Here is a 15537-nt window from a genome sequence, read left to right as displayed (position 1 = left end):
CATGTCGAAAAAAAACTTATAAGCTCAGATCTTTTGTGTGTTTTTTTCTTTAGAGATCTTTTAATTTAGAATGCCTTCCTGGACCTTTTTGAAGTGGCTGTAGGGCTGAAACATCTGCTCATCAAAGGGTCACTCCTCTGCTTTTGGCAATATATCATGCACTACGATAGCGTCTGGTGTAACCCTAAGAAAAAACCGAGGCAAAAAACTACCCCTCTAGCTCCGTTCCTGAACAACCTCATTCACTCTCGAATATTTAGCTAACCGGAAGATAAACATTGAGCAGGGGCGAAAGGATTAGCTTTACGTGATTGTAGCTGATATTTTTGCCTCATTAGCACCATTAAGGCTATCATCAACTTTTCGGATCATTTAGCCAAGAATACATTACCGAAAATTGAAAATGCATTGCGTAAAGGCTCAATCACTTACACTAGAGAGTTTTCGTTGACAAGTCCTTTTGTCAAGGAAAACGTGCCGACTATACACACTAGCAAGTTCTCCTTGACAAGTTTTTCCTTGTCAAGTGTGCTTGTTCAAAAACTAGCATGCTCGTTTTTGAACAAGGACACTTGACAAGGAAAAACTTGTCATATTTTTCCATTTACACTGCCAAGGAAAACTTGCTAGCTCATAACTAAATCGTTATCAAAGCGAAAAGACTTAAAATTGGAGATTTATTAAGTATTTTTAACAAGTTCTTTTATTTTTTGAAGTCAACTCGTAAGTATAGTTTACGTTATAGAAAGTGCGGCGTACGGGGTTTTATGCACGAGTTTTTTGTGTCAAAAACCCGAACGAGCGAGGAACGAAGGAGTGAGGGTTTTTGACACAAACAACGAGTGAATAAAACCCCGTACAAAGCACTTTCTATGTCGCGAACTGTTTATTACACATAACATGAGAATTTTCATTAAAATAGTTTTCTGAACGCGAATTAGAAAGAAAAACTTACTAACAATAGAACCAAATGCAAATTTAATTTAATTCAATAACAAAGTACGATTTGCACGAGATGCACGAGTGATTGGCATGGAAACGCCTTTACGTTATCGTTGATTGGTTATACTTCCACACGTGAAATAGCTGTACGCCATTCTGATTGGCTGTATAGGCCTTTTTCACATGTGAAAATGAAGCGTATAGATTTGTACATATGAGCTTTATGGAATAAAATTCTCATGTTATGTGTAATAAATAGCATGAAGTCTGAACTGAACTCGTATGTTAATGAAACAAAATGTAACGATGACACCAGCGAAGTAATTTCTGCCAAAATTCAATATTGAATTTTATGATTGAAATCATAATTTAAGCGAAAACTAAATTTTCGTAACCTCCAAATTTATCATAATTGAACTCTTAATTTAAGCGAACTCTAAATTTTCATAAAAATTCTTAATGCAGCCACGGTAACAATTCTGGCCCATTCTTTTTTTATTTTATATTTATTTTTTCTCGCAATTTTCCGAAGATTACTTGTAGTTGTAGTTCACTGCAACTGGACAATTTCTGTTACATTGTAACTGTTTGTGCATCCTACGGATACGCCCTTACAGGCGTCTTGTTAACCATCAAAAACTGATAAATTCTTGGGTGGCAATGGTGTTAATGATCCCATACATTGTCGTTAAATTTCCAAGTTTCAAAGCATCGTTGCTCTGAAGCTATCTGGTAAACAAAGATACCGCTGTAGTGAAGAATTACAATGACGTAAAGCTAATCTTTTCGCCGTTTGGTCACTGATTGGCCAATCATTCGCCCCTGCTCAATGTTTATCTTCGGTTAGCTATTTATTCAGATAATTGTCGAGAGCGAAACAGAGGTTGTTCAAGAACGGAGCTAGAGAGGTAGGTTTTTGCTTTGGTTGTTTTCTTAGGGTTATACCAACAAAGATACCTCTGTAGTGAAGAATTACAATGACGTAAAGCTAATCTTTTCGCCGTTTGGTCACTGATTGGCCAATCATTCGCCCCTGCTCAATGTTTATCTTCGGTTAGCTATTTATTCAGATAATTGTCGAGAGCGAAACAGCGGTTGTTCAGGAACGGAGCTAGAGAGGTAGGTTTTTGCTTTGGTTGTTTTCTTAGGGTTATACCAACAAAGATACCTCTGTAGTGAAGAATTACAATGACGTAAAGCTAATCTTTTCGCCGTTTGGTCACTGATTGGCCAATCATTCGCCCCTGCTCAATGTTTATCTTCGGTTAGCTATTTATTCAGATAATTGTCGAGAGCGAAACAGAGGTTGTTCAGGAACGGAGCTAGAGAGGTAAGTTTTTGGCTTTGGTTGTTTTCTTAGGGTTATACCTGCGAGGGAGACCAGGTTATACCAGACGCTATCGTAATGCATGACACATTGCCAAAAGCAGAGCAGTGAATCCTTGTCCAGACGTTTCAGCCTTGCCACTTCAAAAAGGCATAGGAACGTTACGGCAAATTGCTCCAACAGAAGCTGATTAGGTTCAAATTACTTTTACCACCTAAATTAAAAGACCACTAAAGATAAAGCACCAAAATACGTGAGGTTCCAAGGGTTCCCTAGGCTTGGGGATTTAGGTTGATCACTCACAGGCTTACCATTGAAGTAATGTGGCGATTAGCAGCAATTAATCCAAAACACTGGTCTCCATAGAGGGCATTTTTTGTTTCAATTGTTTTGGTGATGACCCTGTGTTCATTTGTTACATAAACATGCATAGGAATTTAATCACGTGAGATACCCCTGCAGGGCAGACCACGTCAAAAAATGAGAAAAGTTTGTTTCCCTCGTATCCTCAAATTGTAACGTTTGTTGTCAGTGGAGTCTCGTACTCATGAGCTCCTGCCATGGTCATTGTCCCTTTTTAAGTTCTCTTCGTTTGTTTCCCGAAATCGGAGGTACACGAAATAATTTCCACTGTCGGTCGCCTGCTATCGCTAAAGGTTAAGACGAAATCCGATAGAAAATCGAGCAATTTCAGTTATTAGTAGCCAAAAATCTGGTACCAGAATAGTTTTAAGGATTTTACGGTTCTTTTTACATTTCCTCAAAGCTAAAGATATAAATATTTGCCTGAAATAACACCTAAAACAATTTCCCATGGGAACGTGAAAAATTAAATTTCAACGTTCAGAGAAATTGTGCAAACACAGGTAAAACTTCATCGTCAGTTTCTTACGAAGTTCAAAAGTTGTTTTTGACGTTTGTTGTTGCTAGAAATGATCTTTTTTTCAGAAGATATTTAAAACAGTCGTGCAGAAGTTTGCAATACGATGTTCATAATCTTGGTACTAGGTTTTTGTCCACTTGTTACTCGAACTTCTGGTGGATTCCGTCTTAAGTGTTGCTTTCTATTTAGCCGTTAGTACTTGCTGCAGCTTTCGTATTGTCATTGTAATCAGTTCCATGAAAGGTATTCGGTGTTTTGTGGGCGTTTTACCTGTCAAAAAACGTGTCAAAAATACCATAGTACTAAAATAGAGTCTTCATAGTAACTCACTAGGAAATATTTCAATTTTTCAAAATTAGAAATTCAAACTATTTTCGTTAACTCGCTAAATTAATTGCGACGAAAACAAACAGGATTGTCTTCAGTGACACGGACGTGGCGCTTTCCGATTACGGCACAGATATCCTAACCCTTGCTACTGGAATATTTCGTTTATAATTGAAGAAAATGCTTTGTTTTGCTTGAGGCTGAAACAAAAAGGTACAAATTCCAATTCAATGGAGATTTCGTATTTCCGCAATTCACTTCTTTCATTTGATATGTTACCCAGAAACTTAAAAAAAATTGTCGGGCTTTTTCTTGATTAGATCGCATTCAGAAGTGACAGAGTGCTATAGAAAGTGCTAGCTAAAACTCTGAGCAACCCTGCGGAAGAGGCTCTCATGGAATTGTAAATTCCCCCACACGGGTTTGTTGGAAATAGGTTTAACTGTCCAAATTTGATTGCAATCAAACGAAGCGTCTTTGAGTTGTAATTAATGTTTCGCAAAAAAAAAAAAAAACGCCTCAAGGAAAGCCTTTTTTCTTTTCGCCCCAACACCTTTCCCTATAATTGGTCAATCAGAGTACGCCACCTTTTTTCCGGTCACAGCTGACTAATATTATTCGAGTTTTTGACGCATGTTTTCGAAGCTGATCGGCCTTCATGCTAAACAAAAAAAGGCCGCGCACATCGATCTCATATCCTCAAAAAAGTGGAAGCGGACCGACGAAATTGCTTTCAACAAAAGCACAATGTGGGGTGTGCGTAAAAACCATCGCAAACAAATGGCTACGGCGGTATCAGAATGAATGCGGGCTGGTTATGTGAATCGTTAATATAGTATCTTCAGCTTCATGTTGTAAGAAGACTGTTGGAAATGCCCTTGGTAGTATTACTTTATCGCTACAAATGTGTTTGTTCTCGTTCACTGGCAGTGCACTGATAGATCCTGATTTAGTACCTCTTAATTGAATTCCCCTGATTTGTCTTCAGATACTAAGAGGAGTCTGAAGGCCGGTTCCGATCATATGTTTCCTTGATCCTCCCGCTATCTTATTTATTTTTCTCTTTTTCCTACTGCTAGCGCCAGACCTCGTATATTCACGTGGCTTGTGGGAAGTCAACGCTTTATACTTTCTTAAAATACGATTTAATGCCACAAAAAATAAAATATGATGCTTTTATAGACAAATTCCTCAGTTTGCGAGGGAAGACAACCATTTGATGCATCCCGCGAAAAGCGCAATCAAAATAAACTTCTACTTCCAGCGATAACGTATTTTACCAATACCTCTGGAAATATTTGATCTCTTTACATACCGATCGACAGGTGTGGCCTAAATCTTTACTTAATTAAAATCCAAAAAAAAAAAAAAAGGCGGAAAATTTTATCCTTTGAATTAAAGTTCTTCTTTATACTACCCTACTTGTCTTTTCCTTAACAAATGCGTATATCAACTGTAAACAAACAAAATTATTCCAACAGGGTCTCCAAAGTATTCGTCTGTATGTCAGATCAAACTGTACACTAACTTACAATTGGTCTGAACTGTGAAAATGAAAAAAGAGGTTTGAGCTGACACAACACCCGTATTATCAATAACAACTACACCCTCGGACAAATTTGTTGAAACACTTTGCAATACCTTGCCCGGACTCCCACAGTGTTGTTTTGCAATGGGCTCAAAAACTCGCTTGCAAACAACATCGTGAGGAAAGATTGAGCCGCGAAAGTTTCAGATCTGTATGTTAGTGTACTGTTCCAAGGAATTTTGTCACAGACTCTATAGTTTTTATTTACAGTCGTTGCCTGTTGCTGGCTTTGATCAGTGCATCCCACGTGAACGCGTAATTGCCGTCTTGTTGTTGTTTTTTTTAACGGCGTCCGGCTCTCTTTACTCATATTACCTTCAGAACTTAAAGAATTTGAAATTTCTTAGATACCTGCCACACTTTCCACACTAAATTTGGAAAATTCCAATAAAAGGGAAGGAATTTACTCAATTTACCGAATTTGCTCTCATATTAATAATTATGCACCATTTACATTTTGCTGACGGAAGACGAAGGAAAGAATGTACCACACGGCTCAATTAATTTTTCCATCAACTTCATCTTCATCACTTTTTTTTCTACCCGTTCCATTTTGATGCGAAAAATAAATTCAATTTACTATTTCCGATTTAAAATGAAATGAGATCTTTCTGATCTTAAAAGCTATTGACCAGTTAAACATATCAAACTGTGCCTTTGAATTTAATCTTTCACATTTCTATGTGCTTTCCTGGTGGAGTTTTGCAAACAGTTGTTTCCTTTGGTCTAATTCGTTGAAAGTGGGTAAGTTCACGTGAAAGGGTGCGGTAAATATCAGATTTCCAAGGGAGCTTAAAACAGTGAATTGAATACTCCACACATGTTTATGTTAGTTAATATCAATTAGTTAATATAGCGTCAGTAAACTAATTAAAATTTAAAGACACTGTTCAGGGGAGATGTTCATAATCCTACAACTACAAATTGAACCACATCAAACAGCTTTGGGTCTTGCAGATTATTTACTCCGAAGGCTGAAATCGAGGTACGCATTATTTCTCTTTTTTGGTTGTGTCAGATCGGTTTTAACTCGACGATAAGTCAAATTGAAAAAGGTAGTAATAAAAACAGGGGAAATCGCAAGTATTCATAGAGGGGACAATTTTAAAGGTGTTTCTCCTCTAGGTTTTACGATTGAAGTCCGTCCGGTTCAACTAAAAGGGTTGTTTGTCCATACAAGAGAATTTTCATTTCCAAAAACTAAAAGGCTACTGAAGTGATTAATTGAAGTGCAATGACGGAAAGAATGAAAGAACTTCGACAGGCTACTTCGAATTCAAGGTGAATTAACAAAATGTTTTTCCACTTAAGCAAAAATATTTTTTTGAGGTAAGGAATATATCCTACAAACTGGGTTCCAAACTGTTGTGCATGTGTTTGAATTTTTTTCTGGAGACGAAATACTATGCAGGCTGAATGTTTTTCTTCGTGTTTGGTGTGGGTCTGTTTCTTGTTCCTGTTATTTTTTGTTTTTGTTTATGTTTTCAGGCTTTTTAGCAACGGCTTAAGTTGCAGCACTTATAACTGCGACAACCCTTGTACTTAGAACGATATTAACTGCAGGAAAATTGAAAATTGGTTACCCTCTGATATATATTTTGAATGGAGACTTTTCAACAGCCATTGCATTTCTCACGGCTGTGTATAAATACACAATCAGCGTGACAAAAATTAAAAATAGGACTCTTTCAATTTAATAGAAGTCAAATAATACGCCTCTTAGAAGCTCGATGTCATGAGCAACCATTTCATCGAATGTCACCGTCATTTCACAGTATGTCCTTCTGGAACTTAGTGCTTGCGCAATATGGAATGACCAGGTGGTGTTCATTCCCCATTTTTATGCTAAAACAATTATGTGGTCAGGAAACCTTGCAAAAGAGTGTAATTCATTTCATCTTTTATTGAATGAAAAGAACAGCATGTCATCTTGGTGTGGTGTATACACCGAATGCATAAATGGCTGCCAAAAAAATATTCTTTTGTTTATGTGCTAACTAGACTCACTAGCCTCGCTCTCAAGCAACATTTCTTTTGTATTTTGTACATGCAAACGAGGCTAGTGAGTCTAGTTAGCACATTTATGCATTCAGTCTATTATTTTACTCTGTTTCTCCGAGATATCTCGCAAAATATCTATCCTTCAGCTGTGATGTATTCGAACTTGAATACTTCACAGGGAATTGAAGGTTGCTACCTTGAATAAGTGTGGAAAAATTGGATCTTCAATAATTGCTTTCTCACTTGAGACTCTACACTTTCAGGGATTTAACGTCGGCTACGAATTTAAGAGCGAGGGATACTTCTTTATTTGTACCAAGACACGACTTTGGAGATAAATCCATGTTGATAATTTGCCGCAACTGTACACGAACACAGGTTCATACAAAATGATGCACATACATTGCTGTGTCGCCCCAGCAGTTGTATCACTTGTTGCGACGTTTTGTGGAATTAAAAATTGTGGACCAGCCCAAGCTCAAAGCACAGGTAAATTTTAATAAACGAATTAAAAAATAAGAAGAGGCACCTTTTCATTGAATAAAAATTGATCACGCGGCCCATAGAAGAGGTTGTAAATAGTAAAAAAACTATTATCAACTATGGTGACGTTTTCTTTTTAACTTTTTTTAACATTACAACTTGATTATAGCAAATGTTATTGCCACGACATCTGCATCGTTTCCTTCAAAACCTTCGAATTCCCCATCAATCCCCGATCTACTTTCGAGTCCTCTACCCGCTGGTGGACTACCTGATGAACCCAGCAACTCAATGTCTTCCAGCAATCCTCAACCTCATAGGGGCAGTTCTCATCCTACAGTCAACCTGAAACCAACTACAAGTCTTCGACCAGCTGACTTGCTTCCTCTCCTCCTCTTACCGCTTCCTACTGAAGGTCTTCGACGTCCTACTGGCTCGCCTCCTCCTGGTAGTTCTAAACCTCTTGACAGTCCTCGACCTCCTGCTGGTCCTTCTCCTTCTGATTTCTCCCAAACACCTAGCGGTCCTCGTTCCCCTAATCGCCCACAGCCTTCTGCTGGTTCTCCTCCCTCTGATCTTCCTCAACCACCGGCGAGTATTCTTCCTAATGGCGGCCCTCAGTCTCCCGAGCCTTCTAACCTTCCTCGTCCGCCGCCTAACCCTATCCCTCACAGCCTGATTGAAAAGATTCTAGGGGAAAATATTACCAATTTCTTCATAACCATTCCCGTCACCACTCAACGTCTTCCAAGTGGGAAGGCTATAAGATCCTTTCTCGTGAATTCAACAGGATGGAACTGCACACCGTCTATTGCGCCGTTTGAGGGTATGAACATTTTTTGTCTGTTTCCTTTAAATATTATTTTCCTTTTATCTTTTTTAGCTTGCTTCTGTCCTCGAATAAATTAGAACCAAAAAAAAGAAAAATAGTCTGTAGTGATTACCTAAGTCTACTCTTCTCTTAAACACACCAAAGACGCACTCTTGTAAAAAGAGTCTGGTCAGATTCTCTTAAGCACGAATGATTATTCAGAAGATGGCTATCAACAAACCGCAACACAGAGGTGGAACACCTAAACGATGTTTTCAGGGAGAAAGAAGTGACTGTGATTTCAAAAGGAACGACAAATCAAAACATACTATTTCCTTTGGGGGCTTTCTTATTGCATAAATTATCACATTGCTCTGCATGATTGTGTGCACTGTTTGCTGACAAGCCATCTGCGTGTGCTTAAGGTACCACGCCTTTCATAGCTGCGCATCCTCGAGTTTTATAGGAACCTTAAGCAAGGAGGACGACGACAGCTACGACAACGTTGTCTAGGAATATTATTTAACAATTATTCGCCGAAGCCGAAGTGATGATCGGTGAATATTCACCGATAATCACTGAGCCTGAGGCGAATAATTGTTTTAGTATAAATACACAGGTGATAATTTCAAAAAAGAGGGGCAAAAAAACACATTTCAACGCGAAATCATATTCACTTACAGTGGCAAAACGACTACTGGCAGCCATTTTGTCCGTCGAGGTGATTATCGGCTGATAATACGAGATAGCGAGCCAGTGAGAGCGCGCGATATTGTATAATCACCTGTGTATTTATACTAATTCCTGATATTGTAATGATTTCCCATTTTCCTCAATTCGGGAAGTGTGTATCAACATTCCAGGAACAAAATAGGTGAAAATTTAAAGGTGCTCACGTCCACCGCATCACCTCAAATTTGGTCAATTCACGTCGTTAGGGACTTTAAGATCTACTACGGCGACGACGAAGAAAACGTCTCTTCAAAATGTAATTTTGCAATCTTAAGTTTTTCGTTTACTTCGTAAAATGTGGGCGAATTATCCTGAAATTGAATTTACACCAGCTCTTTCAGAGTAAAAGTGAAAGATTCGCATTTATTTTTTTTCTGAAGCATTTTCTGAAGCTTTCTTAGCGGGCCGGAATCCTAAATCCTTGAATCTGATTGGCTGGTCGCGCGCTCGTAGCCGGTCCAGCTTTTTACGATACGGACCACGGTCAGTACCACGGTCCGATAATCTGTTCCGTGCTGAAACTGTTGTGGCTAATTGAAAATGTTTTTACTACGGTGCGACGAAACATTGGATTTTACGTCTTAAAATGCAAGTTTTCGCTTACTAACCGTTGCAAAGAGAAGGAAAAACATCAGCAATGAAATGAAAGGCCTGGTTATTCTTCAAAAAGGTTAGTATTCACATGATTTTGCTTACAATACTTTGCTGGTTTGCTGTTTTCGAGTTGCATGGTGGTTTTCTTGCCTGTTGAGCGCCGTCGAACTTTTTGAACTCGGCTTTTCGCTTGACATCCGTTATTTTCTTTGAAGTGCTTCATTTAAGAATATACGGATTCCTAGCTAAAATAGGCAAACAAACACGTCGCGACGCCTTGATCTTTCCTGTTATTGTTTTTCGCGAACTGTTTTAACCCGCCGTTTAACTAAAACGACTGACTGCAGAGAAGTCCTTTGAGCTCAGTTTTTCGGTTGACATCCGTTTTTTTCTTTAAAGTTCTATTTTATAATCTCGTTCTATTTTGCTTTATCAAAGAATATACGGATTTGTCGCTGAAATAGTCAAACAAATCGCAACGCTGTGAACTAATGCACATGTCAACAAGTTTTGCTAGTGTAGTTTTCTGAGTTTTGCACTGATTTCTGAAGGACTTGACGGAGAACAAAGATGAATCCTTGAAATAATAAGATATGAAGGCAGAAACAGATTTTTGTGTATTTTTCACTAAATTTATTCCTGCTGTTTTAAGAACTTTGGTTTCATTTTCAACAACACAAAGCATTTTAATACGTAGAAAATTATTCGCCTGTTTGTACGAATTTTTCAAACATCATTGTTTAGTTTGTTTAGCTCATTTCTCTGTGCTTGCCATGAAATATAACTGTTCGTTTTGTTTTTATATTTATTGCACCAAGAGATATTTGAAGTTCTGTTTTATCGTTAATCTATTATTTTTCTTTCAGCTTTGCGATTGGAGCGCGTTTTTCAGTTAGAAGTTAATTTCAACTGTGACAGTGCACCTTGATTTCTGACAAAAAAAGGCAGAAAAAATACGTTATTCACCGGCTGGGAGGTCCGTATATGGAAAAACTGTGCCCTCGGCCTTGAGTACGTCACTCGGCCTGCGGCCTTGGGCCGTACTCAAGACCTCGGGCACAGTTTTTCCCTATACGGACCTCCCATCCGGTGAATAACATATATTTATTTTCTTGTGGTGATGTCTTTGCCGTGGCCGTCTTAATTTCTTAAACTACCTAGGAAGTTTAAGATCTACGACGCGACGCCAACAAAAACGTCACAAATTTTGCATATTTAATGAGCAAAAACAATAGCTTTGCATGCCCTGCACGTGCATTTTTCATTTTTGTACGGCAAATCTTCGACGTGAAATGACCAAGTTTTACGGAGAACGTCAAAACAAGGCAGCGAACGAGGCCATCTCGTTCATGTCGTGCAATGCTGGCGAAGTATCCTAATAATAATTGGGAACGAGCGGTTTCAGAGTCAAAATAGAGAATTGTAGATTCAGATTTGTGCGCTCGCGTTGCCGCCAAAACCTCAAATTTGGTGATTTCACGTCGTTGTTGTGCAGAATACCGGCTAGAATATGTGCTAAAATGCGTGCCCCATGTACAGCACGATTACCTTTCCTCATTTAACAAATGATATTGTTGTTTCGTGACATTCTCGTTGACGGCCGCGTCGTAGATCGTAAAGTCCCTTATGCAAGGACGACGACGATGGATATGAGAACACCACAAACGAATAGGATTAATAGGCCTTATCACGGTTTTCGACGCCATCTTGACGGGTAGGCAAAGCGGTCACAAATTACAGTGTTTGTATGTGAATCCGACAGCAAATAACTTCTTCCAAAAGTGAATTTTACACAATTTGTGAATCAAAACGTTATTGTACTAGGCAGAAGATTGTATTCACCAAGTTTGAAGGATGTAGCTTTCCTATAATTTCCATACATTCGTCTTTAAAGTTTTTTTCCCGCGAACTGCGTCTAGACGTTTCTCTACCCAGCCAAATTTACAGACAAATGTGTGGAAATTCAAAAAATTAACTGAGCGTCCGTTCTAGCCAAGCTACATCCTTCAAACTTGGTGAATACAATCTTCTACCCAGTATTTTAACTTTGCGATTCCGAATTTGTGAAAAATTCAATTTTGGAAGAAGTTATTTGCTATCGGATTTCCATACAAACACTGTAATGTAATTTCTGACCGCTTTGCCAAGATGGCGTCGAAAACCGTGATAAGGCCTATTACACTTGCGTTTTACATTTTGATACATTTATTTGCCGTTCACATCTTGACAACGACGTGAAATGATTAAGTTTGAGGTCATGTGAAGGACAAAAGCACCTGGCGATGACTTCAATTTTCTCTCTAAATTTTATGCTTGGATTTTATTTCACCAATTTTATGCTCGGAATGTGTACTCACACTTTCCAAGCCGAGCGACTTGAAGTAATCGCGAAATTATTACAGTAACAGAAAATAATATTTAATATATCGTCACGGTAGCCGGCGTCCTTGCTTAAAGTCCTTGTTGTCAGAGCGAGAATGGTACAGAAATGTACACAAGTGTAAAACTTACCTGCAGGGCGTGCAGAGCTTTTGTTTTTGCTCATTAAGGCCGGGACACACGAGGCGATAAGTCGCTGCGACAGTCGCGGGGACAAGTTGCCGCAACAATTCGCCTCGAGTGACACGGTTAATTTTGTGAAAATCATTATCACTGAGGCAGAATTTTGTCGCTGCGATCAGTTGCACGAATTCAAACCAGTTTGATTGCAGCGACAAAATTAGCGAAAGCAGCGTTGTCGCACCGTATGTACATTTCCGTCAACAAGTCGCTGGGACAAAATGTAAATGAACCAATGAGAGCGCGTCATATGGTCCGCCACATTGAATTAGAAAACTAGTTCACATCCCCCCCCCCCCCCTCCCTCACACGAGATCACTGCGTGTGCACCGAACAGGCGTCCTGTCGCAGAGACTTGTTTTGCAAGTAGTACACACGGAGCGACTTGTCTCCTAGTGTGTCTCGGCCTTTAGACCTATTGTTTCATCACGTTCTCGTAGCCAGCGTCGTCCCCTTAACATCAAACTTCACCTAGAACCCCAAACGCTGATAAACAACTTGACAACAATAGGGAATATTTCTGTTTAAAAATAATTTTTATGGTCTTTGAAATTTCCAGGCACTGGGGAAATTTTTTTTTTTGTTTGGACAGCCAATGAGGTTCCGCTTACTACATTAATAGGGAGCTTTAGCTGGCAAATACAACGAAGAAGCCGACGAGAACGTTATCTAAGAGATCCCAATTGTGTAACAATTTCGAGATTACTCTTTTGGCATTGAAAGGCCATTCCAGAATTAAAACTGTTATGAACGGTGTGGTTGTAAGCCCCTTAATAACAGTAGATGGCGTCAACGATATCTTTGCTTAATTCTCGTTTAATATGCTACTTTCTGTCATCACAAAGAACCTTTATATTACAAAAGTGGAGAGCTCTACCGGTGTAACGGCTAACGACCGAAACTAGACGCTTTCTAAACAGAAATCCCTCCCTTGTTTAACAGACTGGGTTAAACAAATCCGTGATTTTCTACAAGAGCATTCTTGGTGGAGAAAGAACTTGAAGAGATACAGTTGCAGAAATAGGTGTGGTGTGGACGAGAGAAACGCTTTGAATAATCCAAAGGGAGTTTCAGAACCATTACGATGTTTCTGTGATAAGTTTTGTGACGAATATGGCGACTGCTGCTTTGATTTCAACAAATTGTGAGTAAATTATTATAAGGGAATGGCTATTAACGTATATAACCTATTTAGTCTAGTAACCTATACAATCTATATTATCTCTATAGCCTATAAACATACATATATTTTAAGATACCGTATATAAGCTATATAATCTATATATTCTATATAACCTATTTATTAAATTCTAAACCTCGGATAATGCAATTCTCGTGCTCTGATTGGTTCACTCAATCTCGGTTATCAGCTCATATATATACCTTAATTTGACCTTATATGGTAAATAATTGCGCTTGGCGTTGCTAAATTGATTTTTTTTTTAAGCCAGATAGCCAGAAATTTTGGATCAATTCCGAAGCTTAGAAGTACGGGGAAAGGTTAGAAATGTTTTTGTGATGAGCCTGCGTGTGTCTGACCACTAGGTATTACACAACATCGCATCTTCATCAAGTTTTTTCGATTTCGCTAGGATTTTCTTCTTGTCTTCGCTCGTATTTTGTACTTCCAAATTTTTGGAGTTTAAGAAATTTAATTAAACAATTATTCCATTTGATTTTTTGATTTGATTTGATTTGTTCCTCCAATCCCTAAATAATACATAATTGAGTGGATATAGGTTTAAAAAAAAAAAAAAGAAGCATAAATAAATAAATAAACAATACAAATAGCAACAACTTAAATTATTTGACATGGTATAATGGAAGGAGAGGAGAGGGGCACATCTAGATAAACTAATGTTGTGCCCCTTTAAGTTACAGAAGGATATGAGATTTGTATTAAAAACAGAGAAAAAAGTCAAGTTTCATTAGTATTGAGCAAGGTACAAGCGCAAAAGTGCTTTTCTAAATAATTTTTTAGATGGTTTGTCCCTAATGAAATCCGGGATATTATTCCAAAAGAAACACCCAATAATGCTGGGGCAAAATCTCCTAAGGTTAGTTCGAAATGAGGGTATGAAGATTTGATTGGATGATGGACTGCGGGTATTGTAATTATGTAGCTCAGATACCAATGAAACAGGTATATTAAGAAACTTTTCATGGTGAAAATAATCATAAAAGGGCATACATGTATTCAGTTTAACAATATCAGGAAACTTCAAAAGGTGTAAGGATAAGTAATGTGGAGTTATTGGTTCCATTAAAGGGACATCATTTATAACACTAACAGCTTTGTTTTGTAATTTTACGATTTGAGACACTGGAGCATTATAATTATTACACCATAGTGTACAAGCATAGGTAAGGTAAGGGTATATAAGGGAGTAATACAGACTAACAAGAGCTGTTTTTGATACATGACGCTTCAATTTAACCATTATAGCTCATTATATTAACATTTTTGCTGATTTTGTCACATATGTAATCAATGTGGTCATGCCAAGTAAGGTGACAATCAATATACACACCAAAATATTTTACAGAAGAGGACTTCTCTAAATAAACGTTTGCTACAGTTAACGGTGGATATAGATTGTAACTTTCCTTTTGACGAGGCATACAAATAATATACTTTGTTTTTGTCAAATTTAAGGTCAACTTATTAATACATAACCATACATAAATAGCTGGCAAGTGATTGTTAATTTCACACAATAAACTGTCAAGATCACTTCCAGAAGCAGTTAAAGATGTATCATCTGCGTGTAATCTAGTAGAAAAAAAATGTTGAGGTCTTTGGAAGGTCATAAATAAAAATAGTAAACAGCAAAGGTCCTAGAATCGATCCTTGAGGTACACCAGTAGAAATAAGACATGAATCAGAAGCAACTCCATTTACATACACCTGCTGTTTCCTGTTACTTAAGTAAGATTGAATCCAATTATATTCACTTTGTTGTAGGCCATAAAACTTAAGTTTATTTAATAATATTTGATGGTTCACTGTGTTAAAAGTCCAGGAATAAAGAAACCACATCGATCAAGAGAGGAGATTATTTCTTCAATAAGATCAATTAGGCAGTCAGAAGTTGTAAGGCCTGGTCTGAATCCATATTGCTTTGGGGAAATCATTTTGTTGTTCATAAAGTAGAACATTAGCTGATTAAAAATTCATTTCTCAAATATTTTACTTATGGAAGATAGAACTGAGATAGGTCGATAATTATTACACACGAAACGAGAGCCTTGTTTAAAAATTGGAACAACTTTTGCAAGTTTCATACTAT

At 37.9% G+C, this 15537-nt stretch overlaps 1 protein-coding gene across 1 annotated transcript in view; it reads left to right on the top strand.

The window, feature by feature from the left end:
- The first annotated feature begins 7354 nt into the window (after positions 1 to 7354).
- LOC137995088 (uncharacterized) overlaps positions 7355 to 15537 on the top strand; it is a 27792-nt gene continuing 19609 nt past the window's right edge. Inside the window, exons 1-3 of the mRNA XM_068840674.1 lie at positions 7355 to 7557; positions 7721 to 8377; positions 13190 to 13391. Of these exons, the coding sequence (XP_068696775.1) occupies positions 7458 to 7557; positions 7721 to 8377; positions 13190 to 13391 (959 nt within the window). The 5' untranslated portion in view covers positions 7355 to 7457. The remainder of the gene's footprint in view (positions 7558 to 7720; positions 8378 to 13189; positions 13392 to 15537) is intronic.

This window comes from Montipora foliosa, chromosome 3 (genome assembly GCF_036669935.1).
Source record: "Montipora foliosa isolate CH-2021 chromosome 3, ASM3666993v2, whole genome shotgun sequence".
NCBI classification, from domain to species: Eukaryota; Metazoa; Cnidaria; class Anthozoa; order Scleractinia; family Acroporidae; genus Montipora; species Montipora foliosa.
The sequence above is the reverse complement of the archived record's forward strand: the minus strand, read 5'-3'. Positions and strand labels throughout refer to the sequence as shown.